Source organism: Macrobrachium rosenbergii, chromosome 21 (genome assembly GCF_040412425.1).
Source record: "Macrobrachium rosenbergii isolate ZJJX-2024 chromosome 21, ASM4041242v1, whole genome shotgun sequence".
In the NCBI taxonomy this organism is placed as follows: Eukaryota; Metazoa; Arthropoda; class Malacostraca; order Decapoda; family Palaemonidae; genus Macrobrachium; species Macrobrachium rosenbergii.
Window position 1 is genome coordinate 830,001 of NC_089761.1, and position 23,122 is coordinate 853,122.

Below are 23,122 nucleotides of genomic sequence, written 5' to 3' on the forward strand. Positions count from 1 at the left end.
AATTTCCAGTCATAAATTACGATTACAGTAATATTAAATTAATAGAGTACTTACACTGTGTAACCTCTCTCTTACTGTGTATACTTAGGTAAGGGATTTTACACTAAAAGTGTTCGTTTCTGTCTTGCACTTCAGCTAGCAACTACAAGGGTAGGGATACTAGTTGCTAAAATGTTGCACAAGCAAGATGCAAGATACAGGAACTTACTGGCCAGGTCACCAAATCTTACGCTTGAAAGTGTGGCCCTAGAAAACTTACCACAAGGATGTTGCTGATCTGACTGTATCATCTACAAAGGTAAAATATGATGAGAAGGAACAGGGTCTTAGGGCCTTACTTTAGAGAAATTCTCAGGACAACTAAATTACATGTATTTACAATACAAAATCAGAAGACAATGGACATGGCAGGCCACTGTGGGGTCCTGCAGCACATATAAGGAATAATAGATCTTAACTTGCGGTTGAGGATTAAACTTCAATGGCACTGTTCATAAAGTTGCAATTGGAAATTCGTCGGTGTAACCGACAAGCATACAGTCGTGGCAGAAGGGTCCACAGCGGCAAGCACTCCTTTCTGCAATAGAGAAAGGCATACCATCACTTGATAAATTAATGGTAATAGCAAGGATAAGAGGCTAGTGCTGAGGGAGACAGAAACCCTCTTTACATAAAACACTACTAAATAAATTTATGACATGAATTTAACATGACGGGTTACTTGGAAATGGAAACGTTTAGGAGAAGAAAAAGCTAAGTGACTGGAATACCTCAATTCCTTACTGTACCTTAATTCTGAAGAGGTGGCTCCAGTAGTCATACCAATGGAAGGATGGAGGGTTTGGCACTGGGTTTAAGATATTAAAGTCATTTACTTCAGTCACAGATGGATGCGTTGGCTCTGAAGGAGTGGGTAGTCAAAGATGACTCGCTTGCCGGTGTTCTGTCCACTGATGTCCTGCAGTGGGGAGCCATTTAACAAACTACAGGATTGCTTGATTTTGGCATCCAGATGCAACCTGGGTACATCCAACTTTCTGTGGCGAATGCTAGGCAGTTAATGTCCAACTTTTCTTTGGTGAATGCTGGGTGGTTAAACTGTTCCTCAAGTCATACAAGCAGGCGTGGGTATCTTAATCAGTGCCTGCAGGTCATTCAGGCGCATCTTCTCCCAAGTTCAGCTCAGTGCTGGAATAAGAGGTCATCATAATCAAGGAGCTTCTAGAGAGGATTAGATGCACCGAGTGACAAATAGAATTAGATCAAAAGGGCAAATTTCAATGACCAACCGTCAGCATGTTATAAGCAAAATCTAATTAACAGAGGGTTATTAAATTTGTTTATTGGGATATTTCATTTACTCTTGAAAGGCGAGTTGCCTGGGAGTTTTAACTCTCTAACAATATATATATATATATATATATATATATATATATATATATATATATAATATATATATATATATATATATATATATGTATATATATATATATATATATATATATATATATATATATATATATATATATATATATTATAATATATATATATATATATATATATATATATATATATATATATATATATATATATATATATATATATATATATATATATCTTACAATGGTGCAGGCGTTTAATTCCGCACATAATTATATCTTAATGGTAATCTATCGTAAATAGCATGAGAAGTAGGAGATATAACAGAGGAAAACTGATTAAAGAGAGAGAGAGAGAGAGAGAGAGAGAGAGAGAGAGAGAGAGAGAGAGAGAGAGAGAGAGAGAGAGAGAGAGAGAAGGAGTATGTAGGAGCCTCCTGTTATAAAAAAAAAAAAATACACGGATACTCAACGCCCTGTTAAGGAAAGATGAGGGATGGCAGCTGTGAAAGACCTTGATGGATGGTGGAAAAAGAATTGGCTGAAAGAATCAATAGTTCAGATTTCTCCTTTTCCCTCTGTGCGAAATTTCATCTCTTACTTTTATATAGAACAGACATGCAATAGTCCTTTCTCACTTGTTATTTTCCTCTAATCTGGGTGGATTTTCCTTGGTTCTGATTTGTTGACAAATATCACTGTCATTTCATGTAAATATCTTCAAAATTCTTTATAAATGTAGTTCATTTCGATTGTAAAAATAATTATATACATTTTAAATAGCAAATAGCAATGCCATTTTATGTAAATTTCTTCGAAATTCTTGATAACTGGCTTTGGCTTTCAATTGTATTATAGAAATAATGATATACGTTATAAACAGAAAAAAGGCGACATCATTTGATTTAAAAGAACCAAAATTCAACTTGAAAGTTGTTAATTTGAATTATAGAAATAATGACATACATTGTAAATAGCAAATAACAATGTAATTTCTTGTAAATATCTCCAAATTTCTTCATGAATGTTGTTCATTTTGACTATAGAAATAATGATATACATTATAAATAGCGATGCCATTTCATGTAAATTTCTTCGAAATTCTTGATTGTCGAAATAATAATATACATCATAAACAAACTTTCTTACAGGAAAACCGTAAGACAAACCTCCTCCTTGGAGTATTGAACCACCGAGCAGTGAAACACCTGACATCACTTATCCACTTAGTCACCGATAGGATAAACTGCTTCATATATTTTAAACTCAAAGTGGGTATATTACACCCACATTTATAGTTTCATCTTCTGTAGTTCCAAGGCTATGCAGTAGGTGATATAATTCCCTTTCTTTTACGCGTTCTTTGCCTCAGTTGGTATATATAGTGTTGGCCTGATGTCTCACTGGTCGGCGGTTCAAATTCAGATGCGGGACGGGTAGTGTCCTCTCAACGATGGCTACAAATTCACTTCTCTGCATATTATTTACGTTACTTCTAATGACTTAAAAATTAGTCTTACACTATTTATGCAATAAAAATAAGGAAAAATTTAAAACGTTACGAGAAAAAGAGTAAATAGATAAAAAAAAAACATTAAAAATGGAATAAGGGAAACCCAAAGTTCAAAAGAACACAGCAAGAAATAAAAGAAAAAAGTGAATACAAAACTAACGTGAGAATTAAAAAGATAGAGAAAGGATTGATTGAAAGCCTTCGGCACTGTCAAGTTCTGGCAGTATGAGAGAGAGAGAGAGAGAGAGAGAGAGAGAGAACAGAACAGAAAGTCTTTGACGATCTCTGGGCACGGCAATATGAAAGAGAGAGAGAGAGAGAGAGAGAGAGAGAGAGAGAACAGAACACAAAGCTTTTGACGATTCTGGGCACGGTATGAAAGAGAGAGAGAGAGAGAGAGAGAGAGAGAGAGAGAGAGAGAGAGAGAGAGAGAGAGAGAGAGAGAGAGAGAGAGAGAACAGAACACAAAGTTTTTGACGATCTCTGGGCACGGTAATATGAAAGAGAGAGAGAGAGAGAGAGAGAGAGAGAGAGAGAGAGAGAGAGAGAGAGAGAGAGAGAGAGAGAGAGAGAGAGAGAGAGTAGCCAATAAACAAACCTTGGGATTGGCGTTGGAAAAGAAAAAAAGCAAAAGATAACTTGTCCATGTGAAGAGTGTAACTACCACTTATCTAAGAGAGAGAGAGAGAGAGAGAGAGAGAGAGAGAGAGAGAGAGAGAGAGAGAGGAGAGAGAGAGAGAGAGTAAGAAAAGAGCCAGTATGAAAACTGCATCTGCAACTCATCTGCCAAACTTTCACTCGGAGGAATTTAGTTTCAGAATTTAGCAGCCGAACTTGGCCCACTTATTCCGTTGGGTATTTTTGGGGGGTGCGGCGAAATTCAGTAGCATTTGCAAGTTCATTAAAACAGCTGCCGCTGTAAAGTAGAAGATTTGCCTTGGGTGGAAGGAATTATTAGTCACGTTGGAACATTTCTTTACTTGTAAAGTTATTATGAACTCTGTAATCGCCAATTGATTGATTTAAGTAGACTAATGTTACATTACTGAGGTTCTCGCAACGACGGAAATATTTTGAACTTATAGCCTATGCTGATATAACAGCGAAAATTCATTCAGCAAGCAACCACACAGTCACACACACACACAAGTAACTGACCAGGGTGTGCAAGTTATGTCTAAAAATGGTATAGTTTAATGGAAAGGGTGAGCAGATTAATTATTTCCTGTATAAGGCTAAGGGATAAGAGGAAACTATTGGTAGGGTTTTGATGAAGAAAGTAGCAAATGATGGAAGGGTTGACAGGGAAGAGCAGTGTGGGTTTTAACTATGAAGAGGATGCGTGGATTACACGTTTGTCATTATTAAAGAATAATTTAGAAAGTTGGTAGAAATTATACCTGTGTTATGTGGAGGAAGTTGAGTGAGAATGAAAAAGAAATTGACTTGTAATGAATGACTAAAAGTGTTTAGTTGAAAATAAGTCGTGTTTAGTAGAGATACGAGACTGTTAACACAGAAGTAAGTCTAAGACAAGAGTTTGTTGTTTTAATTTCTACTGAACTATGTAAATTCTTATCTTATCAATAATAAGGAAGAAGCCTAGGAATATCTTCCCAGGGATGGGACTGCTAAGCAAAAATAAAAGTTGTAGAAAGATTTAAAGCAATAATACCAAACCGTGTTACAGAGATTTAGCAGTTAGAACAACAGCATCAGCAACATTGTCTGCTTACAGGAAAACAACACTTTTCAAGGAAGCAAGAAAGAAATAAGAAAACCTTCCTAGGAAGTTGTGCTAAGCAAAAGTAAATATATTGTAGAAGAGCAAAGCAATAACAACACATCGACAATTTCTTCTCCTTACGGAAGAAACAACCCTTTTCCACGAAGCAAGTAGCCCATTCACCCATCAGTGTTGATGGAGAAACCGAGGGTTTTCAAACCTTTCTTTATTTAACCTCATTTGACCAGAAACTGACGTTCAGAGGTCGAGAGATGGAGATGAAAAGAGTCCAATCCGCCCTGATCGGTCAATCAGCGTTAACGACGGCTAATCCGGTCATTATAAGGGGCCGTTTCACACCGGATGCGATGCTGGCGCTACGCCATGCTACTGAGCAATGATAGCTTTACTTCGCTATGCGTGTTCGCCACCAAAGTTATGAATGTTCGCGAACAGTTCATGCAACTATGTGGAGTATCTTTGTTGATCTGTTCACCTTTCAATGCTATATATATAAAATTTAATTATATATTAACTCATGAAATCATCTATGTTCTTGGACATTTTCTTCCCATTTGAAAGTGCCTTCTGCTTAATAATAATAATAATAATAATAATAATAATAATAATAATAATAATAATAATAATAATAATAATAATAATAATAATAATAATAAAACTTGACTGTGTACTAGTGAAAATAAAATTTTACTTTGAGTAAATTTGCTTAGATATGCTTTATACCACACACCCACCCCCCGTTAATATAACACTTACAGTATGTTTAGATTTAATCCATGAGGCGGGAACATCTGCTATGAGACGAAAGTGCACGTGCATACGCTACGCGAGCTACGTCCACAAAAATCTCGCCTCAGGCTGTCTTGGAAGCTATGAACGCTAAGTCGAAGACATCGGTAGCATAGCTTTGCACCCAGTGTGAACGACCTCGCTTAAAACAATGCCAGCAATTAAAAGCCACCTGCCCCAGCATGGCTACCATAGCGTGGTGCGCATAGCATAGCATCCGGTGTGTAACAGCCTTAAGTCTGTTTTGATTAACTTTGGTTCACTCATTTGGGACTGATCTCAGTAATGTCTGAGTTACTTCTTCTTCTTTCTCTCTCTCTCTCTCTCTTGCTCTCACAAATTAAAGTCTTTCTCTGGTATTACAATGCAGATCCTCTGAGGAGAGAGGATAACAAAGAAAGAGAAGAGATATATATATATATATATATATATATATATATATATATATATATATATATATATATATATATATATATATATATAAAGAGAGAGAGAGAGAGAGAGAGAGAGAGAGAGAGAGAGAGAGAGAGATAGAGAGAGAAGCCTGGATTTGAAATCTCCACAGAAGACAAAGCTATAATGAGAAAAAAAGAAACTCAACAAAGTTGTTGACATTTGCATAAACATTGAGATTCTCTACTTGAGAGAGAGAGAGAGAGAGAGAGAGAGAGAGAGAGAGAGAGAAGGTAGAAAGCAATGTAATACAGAGAGAGAGAGAGAGAGAGAGAGAGAGAATTCATGACAGGGCATCCAAAGCAACGCCCATCCTTGTTCAAACCGTCTATAGAGGAAGCGGACATATTGTACTCTGTCAGGAAATCAATCGTAGAATGGCGCTAACCTCCAGAATTAGTTTCCTTAGGCCCAACTTATTCAAACTGGACAGGGAACATGGAAAGATATGTCATCCTAATCTTTCACTTTTATCTTCTAAAACTTTTATTCCAATAGTTTAATTATTTATGCTTATTTCCCTAGTCAATTATTAGTATTAATATGATCAAGAACACTTTATAAAGGTTGGATCAAGTCATTAGTTCTGGAATTTATGGAAATTTCGGAAAAATGCCGAAGAATTCTGAAAGGCAAACGTATGGTAATCGATGAAATAAATGAGGGAATGCGTTAGGAGGTCAGGCCTGACTTGACTCACTCTCTCTCTCTCTCTCTCTCTCTCTCTCTCTCTCTCTCTCTCTCTCTCTCTCTCAAATTGCTTAGTGGGCAATTGTACATTTCTGTTTGGTTTATTCAGATGAGGAATCTCATATCTAATCTCTGTATTGCATGGATCTTGATGCAAAGGCGATGGAACCGGTACTAATGTCCTTACTGAGCTTATGCAAGTAATTTCTCATGATAATGATATTATTCGGGACGATCTTGATAAAGAGATTATTCACAAATATTTAATGAAATTAATTAAAATTTCCAGGTTAATTACTCATATGACGGGTAAATGACCCATGAAATTGCAGAAAGAGAAAATGACTATTTTCAAAAAGCGAGACTGATGGTGATCGATGAATCCGATAAATCCAATTCCGATGGCTTCAGTTGTCCGTCGTGAGGTGTAAGTAGAGGTATTGCACAGGCCCGTGAGGGAAACACATGTCTCTGAGAGTAATTACGCCTTGTACTTGCTGCGAAGAAAGTCCTCTTCGACGGTGAAATGTATGGGGGGGGGGGAAGGGGGGAAGGAAAGGGGGGAAGGGGATGAGGGAGGGGGGAAGAAGATAATTTAGGGGGAGGAGAGTTCAAAGGGAAAATGAGTCATGGCGGTTCTCTGAAATAAATTGCCTTTGTCTCTACCACCCTTGTTTTCTGATGGAGAATTTGTCCAACTTGATCTCTCTGTCTCTGTCTTCTACATACATTATATATATATATATATATATATATATATATATATATATATTTATAAATATATATAAATATATATATATATATACATATATACATGTGTATATATATATATATATATATATATATATATATATATATATATATATATACATATATATATATATAATTTTATCACAATTCATGATTTATATACAGTCATGAAGTTACAAATGTCGTTTAATATCCAATCTGCTTACTTCGGTACCGATCAATTTATCAATTATAAAAGTTCCCCTTCCTGGTGCATCCAATACATGTGCCCAGACTACATCTGGGACAGGTATACTTATGGATCACATTACAGTAGATGCAGATGACCCACTCTGTCCTTAGAATGGAATAAAAGATCCAAAAGTTCTTGGATTCTTCCAGATTAGCTTCAGCTTCAACGCTGGTAATTCCTCATTTTCGCCTCAATTTTGCACATAGACGTAATTTGGGAACCATATGAACTATAGGTAGATCATTCATCTTACGATGGATCAACTTATTGAAAAGATTCATAAAAACGTCGGTTCTTTGAATAACAAAATGTATGCAAAGAGAACACCTTTCCATGAATTCTTGATCATGTATCATCCGAGCTGCTGCTTCTGTCTCTATGTATATATATGTGTATGTATATATATATATATATATATATATATATATAGATATATATATATATATATATATGTATATATATATATATATGTGTGTGTGTGTGTGTGTGTATGTATGTGTATATATATATATATAGCAGAGTATATATATATATATATATATATATATATATATATATATATATATATATATATATATACATGATTTTCCTGGTTTCGGATCTGTAGAGCACTTTAAACAGACCAGCAACGGAATTTTACACACTTGGCCTTGAAAATCTGACTTTACAGTCCAGGGAATCATAAAGAGAAAAGGAAAAGGGATGTTTCATAAGGAGCTTAGGGCTCACTTCATGAGGGAATGTTACGTAAACACTGGGGTAATTAAAGTAATTTGTATTTACAATAAAGATCTAAGAAATGTTAAAGTAAACAATATGGAGGCTTGCAAAGCCTGGAGTTCTTCCTACTGGAGACTTGAATGGTCGCAAGGCACAGCCCAAGAAGAGCCCACGGCAAATGGGTCCCTCTGCAAGAGAGATTTAAGCATTACACGCCAGTAAGGGGAAATAGAAAACATACAGATGGATCGAGACTGCACTGAGGGTGCCAAGGTCTCGAAGAATGAATGAACACTTAACACCAGGACACAAACACTTGAAATAGCACTGGGAAATGGCACAATGGGCAGGGATGTACTGGCACCTGCACAAACACTTCTAAGGGCAAAATGTCGTGAATGAGTGTCAGATGCAGCTATCACCTCAACACTAACTGCTAGGAAAGAGGGTCTGCTACCTGCATGTTGTTATTATTATTATTATTATTATTATTATTATTATTATTATTATTATTATTATTATGAGAGAAAGCTATACATGAACATCCACGAGTAAAAAGAAATCCATTTTATGAAAGTCCATTTTAGTAGAATACCTGTATCTTTCCAAATGGATTTCTTACCAGATTTTTGGAATCTTCAATTGATTTCTAACAGGTTTTTCTTTATCCGTCTTACTCATTCAGTTTTGCATGATGACAAGGCTTGAACAATCTCTAAGCATAATTGTTCATTAGGCTTTGTCTCTATTTGGTCCTTAAATCCCAGGGTATTTGTAGATGAAGTACAATGGAAGAAAATTAGAATTTTATGATCTTCTTTTTTACCCATACTGTTTACCTGGCATCGATATATAAATACACAGAAAGATTCATGCTATTGTTTATGGGTTATCTTTCTTGCGATCCAGAAACTGAAGAATTTTGTTGAAAATTTATTGAGGAAAGTTGCAAAAAAAAGAGAAGCTTTTGTTAGAAATTCTACTGAGAATTTGATCGAAAAAAGTATTTCGTGCTGGGGAAAGTTGCGAATAATTTTTAAAAATCCTCTATTGGAAAGAAAAGGGATCATTGTCCGTTCCTTCTTCTGTCGTGAGATGTTCGGGAAATAAAGAGAAACTTCTTTCCGATGGAAATGGCACATAGAATTTTTCTCCCTGGTTTTCACATGTGAGTTCCTTAGCTGACACCTGCCACTACATGTTTTTCTGTTGCCTGTTTGTGAGATATATTTTAATGATTTTCAATAAGACTTGCGAGTTCTTTCTCTCCAATTTTTTATATTCTAGCTCCGCCCAGTGCCTGAGAACTATATTCTTTTATATGCTATGCCTGTTTGGAATTTCTATAATCTCTTTTTCCTTGCAACCATCATATGGCTGTTTTCTATTATATATTGGTCCATTATTTTCATTTTTTCTACTCAAACATTTTTTCTTTGGTACATTCACATGAGTGATAAAGTTTTTACTTTCTTATTTTTTATTTTATTACTTTTCTATTTTGCATATAACTTGTTATATCCCTTGTATATACATGTATATATATATATGTATATAATATATATATACTGTATATATATACATACAGTATATGTATGTATGTATATATAAATTGGTTTGTGTTCACAAAGGCACGAAAGATAATGTTATTAATTGCTGCTAACCCTTATGTCTTTCACTCTCTCTCTCCTCTCTCGAGGATTCGCAAATGTCAGGTGTCTGTGAAAAAACCACATATGACAATTAGTTAGGTTCCAATGAAAAGTTCGCATGTCTGTGAATTCGCACGACTTGAGTCGTGTAAGATCGAGGTATTACTGTATTATTAAAAATATGTATAATATACTCAAATCAAGTACCATACATAGGTCAGAAAGTAAAAAAATTTTCTATCATTGGTAAACCAATTTATCATATTTATGGACTATGTAAACAGAAAATGGATATGTTTCTCAGATTTATCATGGATTTTTTTTTTATGAAATTCATTCAAGGGTAACTTTCACTTGAGATATCTAGGTTTTATTCTAAGTAATTTTAAAACAAATAATAATGTAACTCTTTAGCTTTAATATGACCACTTTCATCAATGTAGCAAGAAATATACCACTGCACAGAGCAAATAAAAAATTATTGCTATGCATTTTCACTCACTCAGTGAAGGGTGAATGTTCTGAAACAGATTTTGACCCACAAATTCTTCAAGGGGTTAAGTGACTTTACAGCATACATTTCTTCACTGTATATTATTCTATATATTGCAACATCTGCTTTTATGTCATTCGACAATCTTTTTTCTTATTGTTTTTTAAGGCATTTCAATATTTGTTGCTGACCAAGGTAAAAATGCATAAACTGGGCCAATGTAAAAATGCATAAACAGATGTAACTTTATTTTCATTTTTCTCTTTAATTTTTCACAAAAACCACTGTAACTCTACTGAAAAAAAGTATTCTTTAGACACAGAACACTTTTCCTGTGCATCAGTGTTATCAAATATTAATTTTCATAAGTATCATTCCAACAACAGAGCTAATATTACAGTACTGCAAGTAAAACCTCTGACTTCCCTTCCCTATAACTAAGCTTTCTTCAAATTAATAAATACAGTATAACTTATAAACAAAGATACCTTTGCTACACTAATGGTTTGTTGTTCCATTGCTTCATGAATTGCTGCTCGATCTGATTCTCGGACATTACTGAATTCATCTATGCAGCATACACCACCATCCGCAAGGACCTATAAAAAAATGCAGAATAATCCAGTGCATAAGATGATAATGATTATACATACTATATTAGTCTTCAAAAAATTCACAAAGACCCCGAAGCACCTACAGAAAAAGACATGCTGTCTCTTACACCTATGCCTATATCTTGAAAACTTTAGTTACACTTTACTGAAGACTTAGGAACACCATAGGCTGACTTCTGCTGTTTTCAAAACATGCCACAACAAAACCCAAGTAATGATCAATCTACAGTCATCAACAACATATAAGTAGAGTTTTTCGTCATACTTTGCAAATCAAATTCTGAAAAACAGGTTGTGCTGAAAAAGTGGAAGGCTATGTGTAAAGGTCAAACAGGCAACAACAAAATATATTAAAAACAATCAACTATTCTAGCTGGAAATGAATATAACAATAATCCAGATGCCCACATTAAAATCCAATAATTTTGCATGTAAAATCTTACACACCTAGAGTAAAATGATCCTTCAATACCAATGACAGGTCTAAAATCATAATTTTTAAAAGTAAATTGTGTTTTTCCTAACTATACAAACCTGAGGTCCTTTACGTTATGGATTACTTATGGCAAAGCTGGACAAGGCCGTTAAACTCTTGAACAAGGTGGTTAGGCAGTAACTACCGTCAGGTAGAATAAAATACCCACAATCTTGCCCGGATGTAAAACATTCAGTTTGCCTTTGGTCCAGGTTCAGATTGAGGGGGTGGCATGAGGCGGGCATAAAATGTAATGTACAGGGCCTCAGGTTTGTATAGTTAGGAAAAATACAATTTATTTTTAAAAATTGTGATTTGTTCCGACAAAATATACAAACCATCGGTCTTTTACATCAGGAAGACTCACTGGTAGGAGGGAGGAATCTGAGTGAGTCTCTTGAACTGACTGGAGTTCTGCTCACCTGGGCTACTCCTCCTGGTCGAAGGAGCGAGGAGAAGTACCGTGCCTCTGACATATTGATCAGTGTGTAGGAACTGCAAGATCAAATATCAGATACTGGACCTTTTTGCACGAGTGAGGAAACATAACTCATACGAAATAGGCTAGAAAGAATCTAAGTGTTGGAGGCAGTAAGGAAAACCACAGATAGGGTTTTTCTTATTGCCAGTCTCTCCTTCCTCCCCTTGCTAGAGGAAGGAGAAGAATTGTTTCTATGATTCTAGAAGAAAAATAGAACAGGTGCTCGATGTGTAGTCTTACCACATCAGACGCCAGATCCAGCAATTATCGGTTCGAGTCCTGTACTCATCCCAAATGAGGATGAGGAAGGAGGAGGAGGAGAGGCCGTCACTCTCAGAATCCTTCTCACTTCCAGAACCAATGCCTTAGGCAACATGCTACTAGTCCTCTTGAAGGAGCCAGGTAAGAAAACACAACTTGTTGAGCAGCCACCACAGGACAAAGGAAAAAAGGTTCCAAGGGCCCATGGGAAAGATCACAGGAAGAAGACAAGAGTGTGGTCTATGAGACCACATCTTGCTTCCAGACCGACAGAAACTTCTGGAATGAGAGGGATGGACCAAGCCATTGACTTTGTGAGCTCTCGGGTGGAAAGTACCAGTATCAATGTTGCCAGCTGCTGAGTACCTCCTTTGATCATTCATGAAGCCGGGAGAAAGATGTGTCCTTAGACACTTCTTTGTTGGGAGAGATAGTACTAGTGAAAATCTCGACGACAACCAGGTTAGGAATGTCAAGCCCTTTCGGAAAGTACCACAGCTCCCTAATAGAACAAGGTAACAACTGATCTGGATCATCGATACAAAGTCCAAGAAGGAGGGGAACAGGAAGGACTCAAACCCGACAATAGATGCTGATGGATTCAAAGTCCACTTACAACATCCAAGGAGTCAAGGTATTAATCCCCTTCACCTGTTCTTCCATCTTCTATGCCAAGGCCGGAGCGAGATGAGAGATGGTCCTAAGAGGGGACATCTTTGTCCGATGACTCTCGTAAGGGCGCGTGCAGAGCAGGGGACAGGAACCCTAAATGAGAGTAACATGCCACCCAGGGAACAGTTCCCTAGGGACAGCAAGACCGAAGAAGCTTCTCACCTGCAGCTAAATCACGACTGAGGAGAAAAAGGCTACTTCAGATAGAAGACTAGGTTGCACGGGCCTACGTTCTTCACAACTGAAAGGGAGAGAAGCAACCCTTGGTGGAGAAGATGAGGAAGTCCAGACTTGAAGAGCGACTCTGACCCGAGAAGTAGTTCTGTCAACGATACCAACCAGCGAAGACGGATCCATCCCCTGGGGCAGTGTTGCAGAGGACTTCAAGAGATATCCAGCTATATCCATTGCCGTTTGGAGAGAAAGCCGATGCTTACAAGGAAAGCTGGAAGGTCTCCCCGTCCTGAAAACACAGGGATGTACTGCCTGAAGAACCGCTTCTTGTGTAGCTGCTAAAGGAAGTTGGATCAAGCAGAACTCTTCTCGATGCCTCGGAAGCAGAGCGAGGTTGGGCGAAAAGCGAAGTCTTCCAGAATTTGTCTGTAACTCTGGGTGAGCAATGCTTGTGAACTCCTAGCAAAACAGACAAATACGGAGGGAAAAACAGATATTGATTTTTCCCAAAAAGACAGCATGCCTCACTGTAGCAGCCCCTGGGTCTGGTACAAATTATATATATAAGCATCAAAGCTAAAAGAAAGTCCTAAATATCCAATTCAATCTACCTGAAGAAATAGGAATAATATATTTTCCTGATATACTTAACCTGAAGGGAATTTTTAGTTGATAATAAGTTTTCACCAGGGATGTCTCATCTCAACCACACAGCTGTGTTGGCCGTGTGGTTGCAATTCGCATCACTGTAGTCCTGAGTTCTTGTCTTCCTGGTTTTGTTGCCCATGTGAGACTGAAGAACTTATTATCAACTAAAAATTCTCAAGGAAGGCAGGTAACATATGAAAATATATTATTCCAGTAAAAAAAGACAAATATTAAAGGACGTTTGTTTAAATCCTGCTTGTACATGAATCACTGTGCAATGTATAAAAAATTCATTCAATCATATATATATAATATATTAATATATATATATATATATATATATATATATATATATATCTATATATATATATAATATATAAATATACAGTCATACTAAGAAATTACGCTAGCCAGGTTAGGTTTCCCTTCACCCTGCATGGGAGGTGCAATTTGAAGTTTGGCATGGTCTTTAAAAATGCTAATAAATGTTTATTTCCAGAGTTTAAGTACTAAATATGACCTAATCATGCTCAAAGTATTAAGCTAACTTTTAAATGAACTAAAGTTAGTGTAATTTTATTTAAAATTTAGCTTATTACCCCTTAAAAAGGAATACAGTAAATGGTTGACAAAAAATTGAGTACTGCACAGTTTCATAAGAAGCGCATTTACTAGTAGGTGCGCAAAGCACTAATGTTACCCCTAATTCATGGGATGCTGTTTTCTTTGTCACTTAGAGTAAAAGCCGTTTTTTGGCCATTGTCCACTAGGCAAAACGTCACAGTCAACAAAAGTACAATTCCATAAAAACATCAAAAACATGTACATAATGTTCGTTTCTAGAAGGTAGTACAAGTACAGGTAAAATTCAATCAATTTAAAATTATATCTCTGTACAGGTAATGACGACAGTTGTAAATATATGTTTGAGCTAACTAAAGACCAGAGAGGAGAGAGAAGAGAGAGAGAGATCTCAGAGAGAGAGAGATACTGTAATAAAAGTAACTGTACTGCTTTTGTATCAGGGCTTATCTGGAAATATATAAATACAAATTTTCCATTCTGATTTTACACCTCATCATCATCAGGTGCCATATCCCCAGGGCGTTGGCAATCATGGCTCGCCCTCCTCTCTCTATTTCCAGCTCTCTGCAGCAACTGGGCTGCAGACATTCTCTCCCCAGTCATTCTCACCAATCCATCCATATATTTTTGTCTAGGTCTTCCTCTTGGCTGACTTCCATTGATTTTACCAGTGAGAGAGAGAGATGTTCTAGATCTTGTCTTCTCACTATGTGACCCAAAAACCAGATTTGTCTACCTCTCACTGAACAAAAGTTCTCTCTCAATGCCTACTCTCTCTAATACCTGCTCATTAGTTTTCCTTTCTGTCCATGATATTTTCAGCATCCTTCTCCAAAAACCACATTTCTGCAGCCTGTAACCTCTCCTCATCTGCCTTCCTCAAGGTCCAAGTTTCACAGCCATACAACAATACAGACCAAACAAAACATTTCACAAATCTTCTCCTAAGATTCATCTGATATTTTTGAGTTGGTGACTAATTTCTTTATCTTACCAAATGCATCTTTTTGCCATGGATATTCTCTTCCTGATCTCTTTTTCGCATTTTCCATCACTTGTGACAGACAGTGCATCCTAAATAATTAAAACTATCGGTTTGTTTAACTGTTTCAGCATTAATTCTTATCTGTTCTTGAGGGGATTTCATCTTTGGAGATAACCATAACTTCTGTTTTTTAATATTTATTGACAGACCTCTTTCTCTGCTTGACTCAGTGTAAAGTACTGACTAAAGCTTGAAGTTTATCATGAGAACCTGCAAAAGTGCTGTATCATCAGCATATCTGATATTACTAAACATTGACTCCTCCAACCTTAATTCCTTCCATATCTCTGAGATCTCTCATTATCATTTCACTATATAAATTGAAGAGATCAGGTGATAACACACAACCCTGTCTTACCCTCTCTTTGATGTGTTCCGAGTCTCTGATTCACCAGCATTTTCTACTTTCACTGATGCCAGTCTTGATTGCAATATAAATTCTTTATCAATCTTAGATCTTTAGATTTTACACCTAAAAACACGAAAACTTAAAAGATTACTCACACTTTCTACAGGGGTATCATCTTTGAAAAATGCAGGGTATCACATCTTGTAAAAGTACACCAACTGAACGGCTGTAAGATTACATGCACATACAGATTGGACCAGCACTTTTCTCGAGGTGAGACAGAGTAATTTTCAAAGAATGACTGGAACAACTCTTAGTTACATCTCTGATATTACATTAAAGAATTCATTTTATCAAATGAGCGCTGTGAACAACCTCATCTCAAGGTCATGTAAAGTCCCTGTGACAAAGACTTTGCAAATGGACATAATACTTGTATGATATTTATGTGGAGAAATATAAATATAAATTTTCCATATCGATTTTACAGTTAAAAGCGGGCCAAAACTTATAAATGTACTTCAAACATTAAACAAGCATTTTCTGCAGGGTATCATCTTTGAAAAGTGTAGTAACTTTGCAAATGGGTATCACATCTTGTAAAAGTACACTAAGTGAATGTGCTGAAATTACCTTTTGCATCATATTTATGCATGTACAAAATAAAAATAATACATTTTCATACAGATTTTACACATGAAAGCATGAAATGCATTTTCATAGAGATTTTGCACATTAAAACATCAAAATATTTTTCATACAGATTTTACACATAGAAGCATGAAATGCATTTTCAAACAGATTTTACACATAAAAGAATGAAATGCATTTTTCATACAGATTTTACACATAAAAGCATGAAAACAGTAAATTACTTAAAAATTAAACACTTCACTTCTGCAGGGTTTCTCGATCTTTCGTGTGTCTGTGAAAAAATCCGTGCCCCGGGATTAGTTAGGTTCAGTGAAAAGTTCGGTGTGTGTGAATTTAGGAGAAGCAATCATGTAAGATCATATCAGGACAGCCAATATAGGATATATATATATATATATATATATAATATATATATATATATATATATATATATATATATATATATATATATATATATATATATATATATATATTATATATATATATATACACACACATGAGCAGTATTATATTTTTTTATAAATATTCCATCTTCATTCATCATTTAGTAAAAATATCAGGATAACTTGTGGCAGGAAGGCATTTTCATCTGTGCTAATGGAGCTGTGTTCTTCCAGAAAATAACACTTTAGAAGGTATAGGAGCATTAGGACCTAACCCACAGAGGTTTTCACCAAGTCACCTCTGAAGTGAAGGTGGTCAATTGATCCCATCCTTTTCCTTATTCTATGTTCGGCGATGTTTTGTCAAATTTTCAGACTGCCCAAGGCATCCATACTGACTCAAGATATCAGCAATATTTGTTGTATCTTTCGTTAATTTGTCATAGGTCTCCTGCAACGTTTAAGAAAGTTTTTGAAAAATTGATGTATGTCTCCTTGTCTAAGAGAACTATTTTTTAGGCTTTGTCAGATTCAAGAACTTCTAACGATGCGGTCTTGACAAATTAACGAAGAGGGCGAAGGAAGATATTGCTGCTCAATTTAACAAATCAGTCAGAACCATAGGGGGAATAAAAAGACATAGAATTACTAGAAGACATTCCAGGTAATCAACCCTCTCTTCCCTATTTTTACGGCCTCCGAAAACACATAAAGATAAGATTCCTTGAATACTTCTTGCCCATAATATCTAGCAGGGCTCTTTCATGTACAAATTATCAAAATGGCTCGAGACTTGTTATCACCCTTTCTAATATAACCTTCTCATCCTCCTAGTATCAAACATGCAGAGGATTTCATACAAAAATTTAATAGTTTAAACATCCCCTCAAACAACATCAAATTGCTCAGCCTAAACGTCAGTCATTATTTACTAAAGTCCCGATTGCCGATTGTATATTTTGTCTTTCTTAGGAAGTTACAACCATATGAGGACCATTTTCCTCTTGGCATAGATAAAACTTTAAAACTTATCAACCTCTGTGTAACTAATGGGCACGTGTTTTCTTTCAATGGTAATTTTTACAAACAAAAATTTGGCTGTAGCATGGGAAGTCCCTATCACCCTTCTAACAAACTTGTACATGGAATATTTCAAAAATAGAACTTTTGTCGTCTATCAAACCCCATAATATGATCTGGTTAGATACGTAGATGATATCTTTATTTCTGGGACAATAGCTAACATCCACTTTAATGAATTTTTAATAGGCTAAAATCGCTAGTTCCAGTAAAATTTAAAACAGAATGGGAAATAGGACGGAGTTAAACTGCCGTTCCTAGATGTACTGATCATAAGAAAACAGAACAGGTATGCATTTTACAGTTATATAGAAAACCCACCTTTTGCAGCTGTTTCTCATTCATTTCTTAAGCTACCACGCGTCTCCGTAAAAATCATGGTAGGGTGCAACTTATTCCCCAGAGGACTTAGGATATGTTCAAATGAGTACCTGGATAAAGAATTTAACCGATCCACCAACACCTAATATATGCTATATCCACCACACATTATCGAGAGGGCTATTAACAAAGGAATAAAATATACTATAGAGGTCCCACTACAACAGACAAATAGATTTCAAAACAAAATAAATTTTTGATGAAAAACATCCTAAAAGGCTGAACAACTCAGGTCTAACAATCCTTTCATTTTCCATTATCCCAAATCCATCGATAGTTCGCTCATTAACATACTTAAATAACAAAAGGGAAGAAGCGGTTTTTACAAGATACTTGCAATTACATGACATCTCACTGGGCTGAGACAGGTAGAACAATTTTCCCATAACAGAGCACAAAAAGATCAGTACGTTACCTTAATGTTTAGAGTTATATAATTTTCCTATCATATCAGAAATACAGGGCATGTCATTAACTGGAGTGGGGCGGAGTTGGTTTCAAGAGTAGCTGTCCGTTTTTAAAGATGCTGAATCTGCTATCATCAATCAAACCAACAGTATGAACCTGTCAGGAGGACATTGGAAATCGGACGACATTGACACCTAAATCCTCAAACCCCTCAACTGAAGAAGATGATCCAATAAACATACATTTCAATCATCGCCAAATTTAGCTAATGAGGCTAAAAACCACTAGGAATTTGGTCATTCTCCTCCATAAAAAAACACCACTATAACATCGGAGGCCTAAGGCCACACCTTTATGTTTTGTATATATACCATTGTAACTTTCCACCTGTCCATATTCTACCAGTGAACAGGGGCACAGAAGCAAGTGCCAATGTCATATATGGTTTCAACATTTAAATAGTGTTTTATCCTTCTTATATTCATATTACACTGTAGTATTACAGGAAATATTGATTCATATATATATATATATATATATATATATATATATATATATATATATATATATATATATATAAAGGGATTTTGACAGAGGAAAAATCTATTTCTGAGGAAGGTCCCGTGTCACCCGGTGAAATTCCATTACAGCACGAATTTCTAGGTATAACAATGCTAGATATACCAGAGAAAAAGAGCTTTCAGGAAAGCTGGGGTTACTACCCCAGTCGAGCGTCTTCTAGGAAGACGTCAGTATAATGAAGGGTGAGTGAAATACCACTACCACGGAAATATACTCGAAAGATCTCTCCTATCAAAACCTCCCTTACAGAGCGGTGAGCCGTTACAGCCCCCACACTCAACACCCCGCCAGATCGGCGACACCAGCGCCACCTACTTCATTCCATGCTAGCACTAACCCCAGACTTGGCATGTGCAAAAAAAGGGGAGAGTACTAGACTGAGACAGGGAGGGTCACCGGGTGACACGGGACCTTCCTCAGAAATAGATTTTTCCTCTGTCAAAATCCCTTTTCTGAGTTCAGTCCCGTGTCAGCCGGTGAAATAGTGATAGAGAATCATGCCAAGGCTGCAACTACCAGGAAAAAGAAATGGGGGTAATCTGAAGAAAAGGCAAAATTTTACCAAAATAATTTTAATTAAGAATCTCTTCCATGTAGCAAGAATACTAAGACTAAGGCATACTAAATCTAAGGGCACATCAAAAAACTTAATACTATGAAACACTGGGGAGGTCCCCGACACAACGGAGAAGAAGCCCCAAAAATCTTAAAATTACTTAAAGCAAGGTGAAACATGAAAAGTGCACAAAATAACTGCAAATATAACCTTAAAACTATACACGTAAACTTAGGCTAAACACATGTAAGAGACAAAATAATGAGCATTAACATATACAATTATCTGGGGTACGTGGAGCCAAATAAAACAGTCCAGTACCCACATAAGAAAAAACAATCATGGCATGTCAGATTACACTTTTCCATCAAAAGATACAAGAAACATCAATATGAGGAGCCAGGCAGTGAGGCATAATCAACCAGGAGAATAAGCAGAGAAGTAAATGAGGCAGGCGGGCGGGGGAAAGGAAAGGATAAGGATATGATTAATTAAGGTGGGAGATGACACTTCCCACAGCTATGGTAGAAAATTTCAGGGCTTGAGTGATTTTAAATAGTGGCGTTTAAACACTAGAGGTGATTTCCAACCCGTATATTTAGATAACTCTGAGAAGTCCATATTATGAAAATAATTAATGGAAGTAGCAACTGCTCGAATATCATGAACCTTTAGGAACTGAATCTGGGTTGGCCTGTTTAATGAAATACAGAATTTGTTGTCTTATAGCATTTAGTGAAAGAGTACCACCTTTCTCCCTGATAAAAAGAGGACCCGACTTACTCTGTGGAGTTCTTAAAAGGTAAGATTTAAGTGTATAAACTGGACATAAAGACTGGTCTTGAGGAAGGGGCACCACCTTCCAAGGAGACCACCTGTCCTGTGGGTCTTCGTTTTTAGCTAAAAATCTAGGGTCAGGGAAAGGAGGACCTCTCCAGACGGGAGGAAGTTAACAAATAATTATCACCTCTAGTGAGAGCCGACAGCTCTGAGATTCTAGCACCTGAAGCCAAGCTAATCAAAAATAAAGTCTTCCTTAACAGATCCTGATAAGAGCAATGAAAGTTATCCATCTCTGATGCTAACTTAAGGACGTCATTGAGAAACCACGTAACAGACTGTGGGCGTGATACTGGTCTCAGACGAGCGCATGCTCTGGGGATGGATGAAAAATAGGAATCTGTAAGGTCGATTTTAAAGCCGTAAAGAAATACTTTCTTCAATGCTGACTTGATTGTGGTAATAGTGGCCGGAGCAAGGCCTTTCTCAAACAATGATCTAAAGAAGGAAACTCCTAAATTAGTGTCATGATTTTGGCTTCAGATGCTTTTAGGAAGGAGGCTAATTTTTGACTGCTGAGTCATACTGTCTAATAGTAGAATCTCTTTATCTGATTCTAAAAACAGAGTGTTGACAGGGTCAATGTTTGCTCCTTTTTGAGCTGCGAACTTTATAAAGTCCATAAAACTAGGGCATTCTGAATTCTTGAGGAAGCTGACACAGTCTTGGTTTGTACTGTCTGAGTCAGAATGGGCTTGGGAATCAAGACTCCGTAATCCCAGTTCCTGAAGAAGAGGGAACCAATTGCTCTTCGGCCAATAGGGGGCTACTAGGGCTGGTTGACCTTTGAATGTCCTGAGTTTGTGTAAAACTTTCAGCAGTAAATTTATTGGAGGGAAAAGATAAATCTTCTCCCAATTGTTCCAATCTACTGTCATTGCGTCTGTGGCGTACGCCTGAGGGTCCAGGTTGGGGGCCACATAACAGGGGAGCTTGAAGTTGCTCTCCGTTGCGAACAGATCCACTTGGAGGCCCGGAACCCGGCGGCAAATCCATTTGAAAGATTCCACGTCCAGGGACCACTCCGTCTCCAACGGAGTAGTCCTGGACAGGGAATCCGCCACCACGTTCCGTACCCCCGCTAGGTGGGTGGCTGACAGGTGCCAGCCGTGCTTGTTCGCCAGGGAGAAGATAGCAACCATTACTTGGTTTACTCGACCTGATTTGGAGCCGCCCCTGTTGATGCAATGAACTACCACTGCGCTGTCCAATACCAACCTGATATGAATCCGGTTGGGGGGGCGGATTTTCTTCAGAGTTAGAAAGACCGCCATAGCTTCCAGGGTGTTTATATGGAACTGCTGAAACATTGTGGACCACGTTCCTTGTACTTTTGTTTTGGTGAATATCCCCCAGCCGCTTAGGGAAGCGTCTGTGTGGAACAACTAGTGCCGGAGGGGGAAATTGAAGTGGAACTGTTTGGACAGGCCCTGACTGAGGTCCAAGGCCGCAGTCTTGTCTTTAAGATTTGAGGAATGGAGGAGACCTTGTCTCTGAGCTTGACATTGGCTCGACTCCGCCACACTCTGTTTATGTCTTTTAATTTCGGCTTTTAAGAGCAGGTCTGTCACTGAGGCAAATGAAGAGACCCAAGGACCCTTTCTTGGGACCGGCGGGATGCTGATGGATTTTTGAGGAATCTCCTGGTGAGAGATGCTATCTCTTTCCTCTTGGGAGGCGGGAGAGACAGCGTGTGAGATGACAGATCCCACTGGAGACCCAGCCACTGAAACCGGGACTCCGGAGTCAGGCGGGACTTCTCCTGTTCAGCTGAAAACCCAGCGACTCTAGGAAATTGATGACTATGGACGTGGCTTTCTGACACTCCGAACTGTTGGTGCCCAAATTATCCAATCGTCCAGGTATGCTGCTAGGGATATCCCTTGGGACCGGAGTTGTTGTACTACCGTGTCCGCCAGCTTGGTGAATATCCTGGGCGCAATGTTCAGACCGAAGGGCATGACCCTGAAGGAGTAGGCTTGATTCCCGAGTCTGAAACCGAGGAACTGAGAGAAGTTCCGCGCAACCGGGACGTGATAATAAGCGTCTGAAAGATCGATAGAGGTGGTGACGGCTCCACGCGAAGTAGAGTCCGGACCTGAGCTACCGTAAGCATGCGAAATTTGTCGCATTTTATGTAGAGATTTAGACGCGACAGATCCAGGATCACTCTTTGCTGATCGGAGTCTTTTTGGGAACAGTGAATAACCTGCCTTGAAACTTTAGGTGCCTTACTTTCTTTATTGCTCGTTTGTTGAGCAATTCTGTCACATAATCCTGTAGGATTGATGTGGGTGGCTGGTAAAACCTGGTTAGAGGAGGAGGGTTCTTGATCCAGCTCCATCCTAGTCCTTTGGACACAATGCTGTGTGCCCAAGGGCTGAAGGTCCATTGGTCCCTGAACCAAAACAGGCGACCGCCTACCTGTGTTTCTCAGTGGGAGGGAGCGGGTTTATTCCCCTACCACGTCCAGGTCTTCCCTCTTGGGGTGGTGTTGGGCTTTTCCTCTGTGAGGG

At 37.5% G+C, this 23,122-nt stretch overlaps 1 protein-coding gene across 1 annotated transcript in view; it reads right to left on the reverse strand.

Annotated features, from left to right (window-relative positions):
* LOC136849652 (uncharacterized) overlaps window positions 1-23,122 on the reverse strand; it is a 759,811-nt gene that overhangs the window by 168,215 nt on the left and 568,474 nt on the right. Inside the window, exon 11 of the mRNA XM_067122953.1 lies at window positions 10,857-11,017. Within this exon, the coding sequence (XP_066979054.1) occupies window positions 10,857-11,017 (161 nt within the window). The remainder of the gene's footprint in view (window positions 1-10,856; window positions 11,018-23,122) is intronic.